At 38.1% G+C, this 12,630-nt stretch overlaps 1 protein-coding gene across 3 annotated transcripts in view; it reads right to left on the bottom strand.

Moving 5' to 3' along the window:
- The window catches only part of LOC129270940 (atrial natriuretic peptide receptor 1-like), a 34,103-nt gene extending 23,246 nt beyond the window's left edge, over positions 1-10,857 (bottom strand). For all 3 annotated transcript variants that reach the window (XM_064106932.1, XM_054908280.2, XM_054908281.2), the window contains exons 1-4: positions 10,711-10,857; positions 9,023-9,095; positions 8,384-8,513; positions 5,789-5,875 (exon numbers count right to left, since the gene is read on the bottom strand). In XM_064106932.1, the coding sequence (XP_063963002.1) occupies positions 5,789-5,875; positions 8,384-8,513; positions 9,023-9,095; positions 10,711-10,848 (428 nt within the window). In that variant the 5' untranslated portion in view covers positions 10,849-10,857. The remainder of the gene's footprint in view (positions 1-5,788; positions 5,876-8,383; positions 8,514-9,022; positions 9,096-10,710) is intronic.
- Positions 10,858-12,630: the final 1,773 nt, after the last annotated feature.

Raw genomic sequence — 12,630 nt, 5'->3', positions numbered from 1 at the left:
AGAAGATATGAACACATGCACCCTTCCTATCCCCTTCCATCCGATATAAAATAACATAGATACATCCCGCCTTTTTTATGCACCTGCTACATATGGCACATGGAATCCACTCTACATGTGTTTTGATAGCCCGACTCTTGTCATGTCTCTGGACAAACGGGGTCATGAAAGTCACATTAAAGTCTCGACTATTCATAGAAGTCGGGTGAACATTATCCCCATCCTATTTTCTTGCCCGTTTCCAACCCGTCCAAATAGGTCGATAGCAGGCGGACCGCCCTTATCCAAACATTATCTTTTCCATTCAAGCAATTCCCTCTGACATCTTTCACTCCAGTTCAACTTGATTCTTTCATAAATAGAAGAAGGGGAGAAAAGCACCGTTTTTCACCCTGGAGGAGCAAATATTCCCGGGCGATGGAGATGGTGGACAGGTGTGTGGATAGCCAAGCGAATGTTGATTATGACTGGGTTTATCTGTCTCTTTCCCTCTCCTCTCTCTCTCCGTCTCCTTCCCTCTCTATATTTATCCGCCCTATCCCCCTCCCCCCTCAATTATACCATGTTATACAGTGTACGTACTTCCTTCTCTCACTCTCCTTTTCGTATTTAAAGTCACCGTAAGGTGATTGTACCTCAGGACCCTGTCTTACAAAGACTTACGATTGATCCGATCAACCTAAACTCTATGGAAGTCTAACAATGTCATCATTTTCTCCCGGAAATTTGCACAATGTCGTTTGCAAGCAAGCATAGAAAAGCATACCGAATTTTACAAGAAAATGATAAATGTATCATATATATAAAATATTTCGGACAAACACGCATTTCAGAGTTTGACCTGGCTGGCTTTCCATAGTTGTGGTTAATCGGATCAATCGTAACTCTTTGTAAGACAGATCCCAGGGCACCAGGGTTCTCATCCCGATTTGGGACTGGTTATAGTTTCTCTGGTGTTTTCGGTTGGGCAAGCCGAAAGATGCAAATTTCGAAAACGTTGCTTGTACTATAGATTGAAAGTGAAACTTTTAAGAAGAAAATTCCATTCATTTTGAAACACAAGCACACACACACCCACACTCATTCACACTTTCTTTTCATGAAATTTGAAATGCATATGTCATAATGTATATGTCATAATCCTTTCCAGTAATACTAATCAGAAAAGACCCTGTATTAATCTAAGATAAAGTACCCTTAAGCCCCCTTCTGTACCCTGTGAATAGGATGGACAACATTACGACGACATTTTAAAGGTGACGCCATCTTTTTTTTATTTTATAAATGATCAATATAACGTTACACGATCAGATACTTTCCTTTGAAATTATTAACTTCTCCTTTTTTTGCATCCACCCGTCTTTTCTTGCAAAATCACAAGGGCTGTTGCCATCCGCCCATAATAGCACTGCAGTGTGACATCACCATTTTTACATTCCGGTGATAGCCTGCAATCAAACAAATGTACTTAAAAACATATTGCTCGATTTTGTTTTCGTTTCTATGTTTATATGGAAGCAAGGGATGGTGACGGAGAGTTCGAGGTCATACCCGCTTATTCACAATATTATAACTTCCTTCGAATCCCTTTGCCAAAATATCAGAGGACGGAATGTAATGTCAGAATTCTTACCAGCAGGTGGTTTTTAATTTTAATGATCACGATGTTATTTCATCATCAACATTGTTTTAGCTCGATATTTTAGTACTTCTGGAATTGCAGGGATTAATCATTGATATGACAGCTATTTGATTTGAGGTTTTGCGTTTGTATATTTTGTAACGTGACACTTCTCGTTCCATTACGTTCCTATGACCCCATGCTGATAATTTTCAATGAGTAACTAGTGTCAACGTACTTTACAACAACTATTCAAAGTAAAGTTGGTTATATAATGTAACCGTGTTTACACGCTGCATCGGCACGCGGTCTAAAACCGAGAGTCGATGCAGAATCGGTTCTGCACCGCGAGAAGATACAGCGTATAAACACGGTATTAATTGGAGAAATTTTTTACACCACAGATGTCCCGTTCATTGACGAAGATAATTTCTTCCGGCTCATGTATTAATTGAACTCACTCAAAATTGACTACATTCTATTTTCCCTTTGACCTGCTGAGAATTAACATTAAAATAGCAGACTTTCAGTTTGTGTTCTGATTGTCCCTTACATTAGTTGGACTTCATTGCAGTGAATGAATTTCCCGTTCTTTTGCTTCAATGGGAATCAGATAAATATCGGAATGATTGAATTGATGTTTGGATGTGCGTTGCATCTGTTATCTAAAAAGTTACTAACATTTTTACTGTATTTCTAAGGGCAGCCTTTTTTTCAAATCGCCCCCCCCCCCTACATCCACGGATCATGAGGAAGGATCAAAATGATGGCTCGACGATCGCACACTGCTATGAGGGCCCTGTCGTACAAAAAAATTAATATTGATCCAATCAATCTCAACTGTATGGAAATTCCATCCATACCATATTTTTTCTACAGGAAAGTTGCACAATCTCCTTGGTAAACAAAAAGAATCACACTGAATTTTAAAGAGATTAATGGGTGTTTAAATATATATCATATCTTGAAAATTTGAATTTTAGATGTGGTTGTGGTTGATCGGATCAATCTCAACTCTTTGAAAGATGGGGCCCTGAGGTGCACCTTTAATGTAATTAGGTAACAGATTAAATGCACAAGTGCCGAAGACATCTATCAGAATTGCACTTAGGATCAATCAATGACGCCGATTAAGTGCATGTTTTGTAATGGCTTGCAATCGACTCTCTTTCCATTGCGACACGCGATACATCTTATTCTTCATGTTGGACTTAATTCCCGATGTTCTCTAGAAATTCACAAGTTTTGTTTTGTTGTTCTCACCACTAACTTTCAATGTTGCATGCAAAAAGGAAGAATCATGTCATTGAAGGGAATTTTGTTTAATCAAAACATATGTTTTTTTTGTTTATTTTAATGTCAGATTATAATTATTTCTCTCTATCAAAATAATATCCCCCCCCCAAAAAAAAAAAAATCCTAACTTATATCGCTCGAAACTGTATTTGTACGCTCATTCCAAAACACACTGCTTAACATTTAAAACATGACGGATAAGTTAAAGGGTTAATGTCAGGTGACAATAATTTAAAGTATGTTATTGAACTTTTTCCCCTGCAATATTACCACAACAATTATGCGGGCAGATGCTCCGAATGCAGCTTCTTTATTGAGTTTATTTTCCTCTGCTCTCTCATACCGCATCCCCCCTCACCTTTGAATCTATCTATCCCGTGCCTGTATCTCCTCCTCGTATAAACAGCTTGGGCATTATTGCTCGCGTTACACAGTTACTTCGTCAAACAGGAGATAATGATTACCCTTTATTTGATTCCCTTGTCCATATGCCCGCGGGGTTGGACAGGTACCCATTTTCCGATTTTGTTTTCTCTGTGTGTTTTATTTTGTTCGTATACAGAACACCAATAATCGATTGCATTTTCTACACCATTTTACTTTAATCTGACACATGTACATGTAATTCGAACGCGTAAACCGAGACAAATATTGCATCCAATTATTCATTAGATCCCCTGAAAAAGGAATACAATAATAATTCAGGCTTTTCTGTTTAAGATGCAATGATGTGTTAATGACCTAACTTGGGAAGGTGGTTGTTATATTGGAATACAAGAAAATGACTGATGATTGTCATTCATGAAATTGTAATCGCATAGCCGAAGACATCTTTTTTGTATACAATTCATTTCTTCTTTATTCTTTCCACTGTGATCCTGAGTAACGATTTACTAAAAATTGAAGTTTGTGTGGAGAACTTGAACCTTCGTCATGCTAAAAATTAAGTATTTTCCACTTATCTCAATAGATGCAGTTGTGTATTTGTTACTTGTAGCTGAATCTACACTTTTAAAAGTATAGTATAGTATCTATTTTCCGTATAAAAAAATGCAAAACAGATGGATTGCCCATATTCAGTCTAGTCGACATGACAATAGTGCTCTTCCATGGGTCCATACAATACAATAAAAAGTAAGCACATATGTTTAGTCACTTACAAAGCAAGAGATTCGCAAACTGAATACTTGCATTATGCATGATAAAAGTAGTGCTAATGTGAGGAACATCAAGGGTCCGTTATACCTTGGTCACATTTGCTCTACGGCCGCCGTACGGCGAGTCGAAAACAGCCGTTTTAACATTTGTTTGTACCAGCTACATGTAGATGGATTTAGTAAAAATGAATAAAACGGCTGTTTTCGACTCGCCGTACGGCCGCCGTAGAACAAATGTGACCGTGGTATAACACAAAGCTTAGCAATCATCGTAGAACATATTTTTTTCTTTAAGATTGATTACATTGACTACATTTATAATGTACAATATTAAGCGTGAAAATAGAGTGTACGATTAATCGCTAATCTTTGTGTTACGGGACCGAGGGGTATAGTTCCTCTGGTGTTTACACTGACATGGGCAGGCCGAACATTAGTCTAGTTCTAGACGATTTTAAACGAATGTATTTTATATCGCGGTGCAAATAGATTCGTTTAAAATCGTCTAGAACTAGACTAGCCGAACATATGATATCTATCCAAAGATGACGTCTTTCAAGAGAGAGGGGAGAGAAAGAAATGATAGTGTGTAAGGGTGACTGTTTGTGTGTATGAGGATGTGCGTTGCCTGTGTGCGCGGGTATCGGTTTGCGTTCCGTGTGTATTCTGGTGAGGGTGCGCGTCTGAGGGTGTGTCTGTGTATGAGCTGATGTGTGGGTGTTTGTGTGAGTTTGTAGTGACTTAGTACTTTCTTCCATTTTACCTATCAACTGGGGACGCCCTACAACCAGGGACGTTCCTGGTCCAGGAGTACAGGGGGGAGGAGTAGTCATCCCCCCTTGTTAGCGAAGTATGCTCGGTTTATGTAAAAAAATTATAATAATGATAAAAATAAAATAGCCCGGTTAGTAGATTTTATACAATATTTCGAGTGGTTGAGACCACAAACGCACTTCGATCGTGAAATTACAAGAAGGAGTGTTTGTATGTTGGGGGTGGTTGATAGATAGGAAGAGAGAAAGGAATAAAGGAAGAAGGGGTTAGAAATCTCCCAACATTCATCAAGCTTTAAGGGACAGAGGAATTCATGAGCATCATTTCAGAGAATGGATAAGCGAATTTCGCAATGATTTTCTACGTCGGGCGAGTTCAAATACGCGTACAGAGAAAACGCTATTCACCAATGTATTCTGCAGCATCGTGGGTACAAGTCATGCATGTATTCAAATTGAAAATGAAATTGAATCAAGTCCCTCCAAGGCATATCTCTTCGGTCTAGCCACGCCAAACAAAACATTGTCAATGGGATCTATCACTCCGTCCCCTGCCAATATCTAATTCCAAGCTACAGCACAAGGCATACACTGCATAACCTCAGGAATTGAAAGGAATCCGCTGAAATGAAATGTGTCTTTGGAATACATATTCATCCCTCTGACAATACCGATCATGTTACAAAACGTTGGGAATTCTTTTCCTCGAATATAAGGTAATAATTTCTTTTAGCATCTAGTATTTTGCCTCTGCTCGATATCAACACCATTTCACCACGCATGGTGCCGTTGGCATTCTATCAAATTCTTTTTAGATATACAATTCGTCAATGGAATCTTCTAATTTGCACACTTAGTGTGTGTGGGTGTGTGTGTGTTTGGGTGTGAGTGTGAGGGTGTGTTTGGGGTCATATCACAATTGACAATAAAAATGAACTTACCGAACTTGTTTAACTTCCTTCCGTATCCTTTTGTCAAGAGCAAATGAATTTTTGGCGATCATCTTTACTGCTACTGTTTGGCCATTACTAGATTTCAGAAAATGAAAATAAAAATGTATAATAAAAACAACTATGGAGGCAACCAAACAATCAGTTTGATGATCATTTTAACGTACACTTGATCAAAGTACACATTTCACGAAACCATCAACGTCTAGCACAATTTTGTAAACATCTTCTAAGAAACGCAATTAAATTTTACAAACGCTCATCCAGTTTTGGTGTATAGCGTCTCTTCTTTAATGTATTTTGTATTTGGGCTGCAATGTTTCAGAAAGTGAAAAACTGCTTTGTTTACAGCTAAAAATTCAAATCTCAAATCAATTAAGAAAATTAATTTTCCAGCTTATGAGAAAGATTAGGGAGGAAAAGTGGGGGACTAGAAAAGGCGAAAGAATGTTCGAAGTAAACAAGAGAAGAGAGGAGAAAAGAGATTGGACAGAGACAAAACAAGAAAGAGAGTGAGCTAGAAATAAATAGTGAAATTGCGGAAAACGTCAAAGACCAAAACTTGAATGAAAAATCATTGTAGAACAAAATACTAAAAAAGAAAAAAAAGTGAAAGAAAATAACATGAAGATAATAAGGCGGGGTTTTGGTGGTGTAAGAAAGAAAGTGGACATTCTTGTCTACCGTTATATGTTCATAAGAGTCCACCGAACTTGGCTAAACCAATAAGACAGTTTGCAGTTCTTTTCTGCGCATGATCAAAAGATACTACGCATGATCAGAGGAAGGTCATTTGTACTAAAGTGACATGGTGGTTTAAAATCTAATGAAATAAGCACCAACTTTGATGTCTTGATTATTCATATATTCTTTTGAATTGTGGTTTTCATTTACATCCACACAAAACAACAATGCGTCCACGGACGACTGGTATTTCACAGTTTGCCAAGTACATTGTGCAACATGCTATGATATGCATTCAAAGTTTATGGTTTATTCAATTTCTTCATCCTGCTATGTAATGCAAGCTTACGTAATATCTTGCTTTGAATTCTGCCTTTCATAATGAAAGAAATGAAAGGTCATTTGACCAAAATTGTCCATGAAGTAACTACGAACTGGTGGGTGTTTCATACAGCTGTTCGTAAGTTAAGAGCGACTTTAAGAACGACTGGTGATCCTTTCTTGTGGTAAATGGTATTTAATTGGCGATTGTTTAGCGCATATAAGGGTTCACCAGTCGTTCTTAAAGTCGCTCTTAACTTAAGAACGGCTTTATGAAACGGCCCCCTGGTCTCTAGCAGGAAGAAAGTCGTCAAGAGGTGTTAAAATAAAATAGCCAGTCTCTGTACTTAGCTGTCACGGGCACAGCAAGGAGTGGTGGAGGTGATTATTGTTATTTGGCAACAAATTATCAATTTAGTTGATGTTTGTTTGATGACGAAACGTTAGCTAGAATTTATACTGTTTGTATAGGATATTATCCTACCAGGTCAATCTCGAGATGAATATAATATTCAATCACACAGTGTGTGTTATGTTATGAAAATGGTGCCTCCTAACCGACAAGATTTGAAATGTTGGAGACAAAAAAAGAATTTTAAATCTGATTTGTTATTCTCCGTACTGTATAAAATTTAACATGTTTAAAGGGGCCCCTGTTAAAAAGCCATCCATTGTTGGGAGTTCCAAAAGAGGTAATTGTGGTAGGAACCCTTCTTATAGATAGTTTTAGAGAAATTGTATTAATGGCAGTTATCATTAATTTTGTAGAAGTCCAAAATAATAAACATAATACGAAGATTGTTAATCAAGCTCTTTCATTTTCTCCTATTTGGCAAACAATTGTGTTGCGCTTGCGCAGAGCAGTTTACCCTTGCTTTGCGCATGCGCATAACAATATTTCCAGCCAGATAAACGCACGGCAAAAGTTGGGTCGCACATCTAACTTGTCTAAACCTGACCAATGTTACAAAAGCTTAGAAGTGCCACCCAGATGTTCATATAATCATCTCGTCACGTCTACATCTCCTCGGGAAAACGATGAAATGACGACATCCAAGATGTAGTCATGGCTGCATCTTGTACAAGGGATGATCTGGGGAGCGTTTCATCAACATTTCTATTCGACAAGTTGTCAGATCTAACAAATGTCCTTGATTCTGATTGACTTAGAAGCACTGTAACTGTGGTAACTGTCGGATAAAACTGGACTTGTCGGATCAAATCCTCTCATGAAACGCTCCTCAGATGACAGGATCTAGGATCTCGTCATGTCTACATCCAGTGGGAGAGATGATCAAATGACTAGATCTTGCATCTCGTCATGTCTACATCCTGCATGTGGGAGAGATGTTAATGTGACGTGATCTTAGATCTCGTCATGTCTACATCCAGTGGAAGAGATGACCAGATGATAAGATCTCGGATCCAAGATCTTGTCATCTAATCATCTCTACCACAAGATGCAGACATGACGAGATGATTATCTGAACATCTGGGTGGCATTTTTAAGGTTCCATATTGTGGGTTTCAAAAAGCTCATCTTCCTTCTGAACGTTGGCCAAAACAAGGTCAATGACTTACTATATTCCCGTTTGTGCGAAGACCTGTTTATGATGAGCTGTATGTACAAAGCCAGACACACTAGATGCAGATGTATCACAATCTCCTCGGATACTGATGACACTCCCGCCAAAACCGCGTTGACCGGTGTCTGGAAAATTAAAGTGGGAATATGATGTATTCATGCTCTTATATGTACTTCTTTATGTATATTACCGAACCCCAATACATTTAGTCTCCTCCTTATATGAAATTTGGCATGTGATTTATTTTTCCATTCACATCTCAACTGAAATGTTTATGAAAAAGGGATAATTGATATTGTTATTAGTTTTATAATGATATTGTTCCAAATAGCGCTTCAAGCACTATAATGCGGAAGGGAATGAGGTTGTACGGAGTTTTTCAAACCCTTTTTGTATCACTTAATATGTTTTACTCTCTATGTTTTACTTCTATAAATAAATGCAAATGCCTAATATTAGTAATGTCTTCACATATTTCGTGCTTCAGTCATTGATAAATCATATCATAATCATATGTTTATTCTTAGTTCCTACTATGTATCATTATTATCAATGCAACATTATATCTTGTCAACTTGTTTATGCATGATAACCCCCCCCCCCCCATATTAAGAGGAACTTCTTTATTACTCACCAGGTTTGATATCATCGTAATTGATAATCCAACTCTCGTCCCAAAACATCTTCTCCTGTCGCCAGTAAAAATACTGAGAAAAAAACAACACAAGTTTATTTTCTGTCGATGAAAAATCACAACTCAACATAATCTGATTCAGTTTATGAATTAAAACTATTAAAGTGAACACCTTTATTAATTTTACTTCTTTACTTTACAGTCCATGCTCCACTGAAAACTATTCACAAAAAACGACAGTTGATGTGTAACATGGCAAAAATACTGTGGAATTCTTTTTTAGTATAATATATAACTTGTTCTACAGGTTTTTTTTTCAAATATTGAAAACGCCAATTAGCCAGTGCACTTTAATATCGTATTGCATCTTTGTCATTGAAATTAATATCAATTTTGTTATAAACGGCTATCTGGTGCACTGGTGGAAAACCACTATTAGTGCAACACTCAAATGACACATGGGCCTAAAGCATAAACACAAACCGCAACCGTTAATTACAATAACTTATTATATACAACTCCCAAGAATGTTCTGTAATTTGATTGGTCCAAATCGGATCACATGAAATTCAGCGAATTGCACTATTAAATCCAAAACGCACTATCTTGCACTCTGACGTCATACCAAAAGTACTATCCTGCACTCTGACGTCAGAGTGCAAGATAGTGCGAGGTCTGGAACTATCTAGAATTATCTAGAATTAAGATCAAATATAGCATTAGGGGCAACTCAGTAACATGGGGGAGGAGGGGTGGTTGTATAAAACAAACAATACACGCATTCTTGTGCATAGAGGACCTAAATGATGAACTCTGTGGGCGACTCGCCAAATGGATATACCGCACTTGGTCCTGCGGACCTCGGTGCGGTATATCCATTGGCTTTTCTCGCACATCGTTCATTATTTGGCCCTGAATGCACGCGCTTACGTGCATTATTTGTATACTTGTATATATCTTATCGAATCAAGGATTCCAAGAAAATAATTACGCATGTAGTAAAGTTACAATTCGTCATGTTCTTAAATGATTTTATGCAAGTACAGAGGGCTTGTAATAAAAGGCCGTGTAAGTGGCGCGTAACTTTTGGGTAAATTTCTATGGGGAGCCATGAGGTCAAAAATTAAAACGGCCGTGTCAGAGGAGTGGAAGCTCGCCAGCCGGCCAATATTTATTATGTGTCCTTCAAAGAACAAAGCTCCCAAAAATTACATTAAGTGATAGAGATCCTTAAAAGATTGGGGTGCGTTTTTTTCCCTTTTTTCATTTATTATCGTCAACTGCAATAGTCAATTCGTCTATAGCCATTTGGTATAAAGCCTTTTGGTCTAATACCGACCTGGTTAATCATTAATTTGGTCTAATTATTAAACGATCTAAAATAAAATCGAATTTACATAAATTCATATATTGTCCAGTTGGTTTAACATGGCACAGATCCAGGGGGACCAGAGGCTATAATGAATGAAAAAAAAGAAGAAATTAAAATTTTCGTGGCTTTGTTTTTTTAAGGACACAATAGGAAACAATTGGCCGGCTGACGAGCTTCCATTTCACTTACACGGCCGTTTATTCGTGTACCTCATGGTTTCCTACAAAAATTCACCCGTAACTTACGCGACAAAAACACGGGCTTTTATAACAAGCCAGTACGGATACAACAGAGTAACGGGTATTCCCAATCTTACCCCTATTACGGTGCAGAAACTGCCAACAACCACGACACAGCCGGCTATGATCCCCGCGAGTGCCCCCGTCGATAACGGACATCGTCCGCAGTCTGCAGGACATATTGAACACGTCTCTCCCTCCGCTTCCTCGCACATATCATTTCCACATTCTGTAAATGAAAATACATAAAATGAAACATATTCAGTTAATTAGCATTTCATTCTTACATGCACGAAGAAGCCACACATTGGCGTACCGTGGGACACGGGGGGAGGGACTAACAAAGGCGTGCGAGGCAGGCTCGGATCCACGATTTCGTATGGAGGGGAGGGGGGGGGGGGGCAAGTTTTACCTGTGTACTTTTCCTCTTCTAATTGTGTTTCCTGTTTTATCTTCCTTTTTTCTTATTCTTCCCCTTTTTGCACCGCCATGGGGGGAGGGGGGGGGGGCTTTGCCCCCTGGATAAGCCTATGTATAGTGACTTGAAAAAAAAAATTAAGGACTTATTTCCGTGGAATCTATGGAGAGGATACGTAACTGACTATTCAAATATTGCTAGCGCGTAACGCGACCTGAGGTTCATATTCAGCCCTTTGCTGTGATCTGAGCAGGATTCTTATCTCGCTAAATAAAACAGACCTGAATCGCGAGCACATTTTTTTGTATATTATCGTAAAAACTGGATATTTCAATTCACCCACATGTTTTATTTTTTTGGGGGAAGGACATGTATCTTGCTGTAATCAGGCAATACGAGCAGTTTCCCCAAACCCCTGTAATTCGAACATCGATTTCGGCGCTTTCCTAATTCATTCATTCATTCATTTATTTCGGTTTATTGTACAAAATACTTCCTTGTTAAAACAGTCGGGAGACTGATACAAACAAAGATTACAATAAAAACATAAATTTCATAGTTACATAAGTGAAATAAATAGTCAAATAATATAAAGTAACAATTAATCAATTGATGTTGGTATATTGCACTTACAAGGTAATTATAAATGAGAGCACGTTACAAAATATATTCCAAAGATATTTGTATATAAAAGCTATAATATGGTAATGATAACTGAAATACATGCACTAAATTCAATAAACAAATCTATAAGTTGTGAATAAGGTTGAGATTGGGATATAAAATTAAATCGCAAAGTGGAAGATTCACATTGAGAAATAAATATGGAATTTTGTTTTTAAAATATAGTTTTAAGGCTAATGTAAGACATCTGACATACGGAAAATAAGGCATAGAGCACTGTAAATTGTATTATTATAGATTATATCATTATTTTCACTGTAAATAAATTCGAACACAAATTCGGTGCCTCTCTGATTCGAATATCAATACGGCGCCTCCCGAGTTAGAACATCAATTTGGAACCCTTAGTTCCATCATCAATTTGGTGCCCCTAGTTCGAACATCAATTTGGCGCCCCCTTCGAACATCAATTTGGCGCCCCCTAGTTCGAACATCAATTTGGAACACTTAGTTCGATCATCAATTTGGTGCCCCTAGTTCGAACAAAAAGTCGGCGTCCTACTAGTTCGAACATCAATTTAGCGCCCCCTAGCTTGAACATCAATTTGGCTCCCTCTAGCTCGAACATCAATTTGGCGCACCCTAGATGGAACATCGATTCGGCGCCCCCTAGTTCGAACATCAATTTGGCGCCCCCTAGTTCGAACATGAATTCGGCGCCCCCTAGTTCAAACATTTATTTGGCGCCCCCTAGATCGAACATCAATTTGGCGCCCCCTAGTTTGAACATCAATTTGGCTCCCTCTAGTTCGAACATCAATTTGGCACCCCCTAGTTCGAACATCAGTTTGGCGCACCCTAGATAGAACATCGATTCGACGCCCCCTAGTTTGAAGATGAATTCAGTTTTTTTTAACAGTGTAGAGGGGTACCAGTACACCTATATTGCTGCAGC

This window comes from Lytechinus pictus, chromosome 11 (assembly GCF_037042905.1).
Source record: "Lytechinus pictus isolate F3 Inbred chromosome 11, Lp3.0, whole genome shotgun sequence".
NCBI classification, from domain to species: Eukaryota; Metazoa; Echinodermata; class Echinoidea; order Temnopleuroida; family Toxopneustidae; genus Lytechinus; species Lytechinus pictus.
The sequence above is the reverse complement of the archived record's forward strand: the minus strand, read 5'-3'. Positions and strand labels throughout refer to the sequence as shown.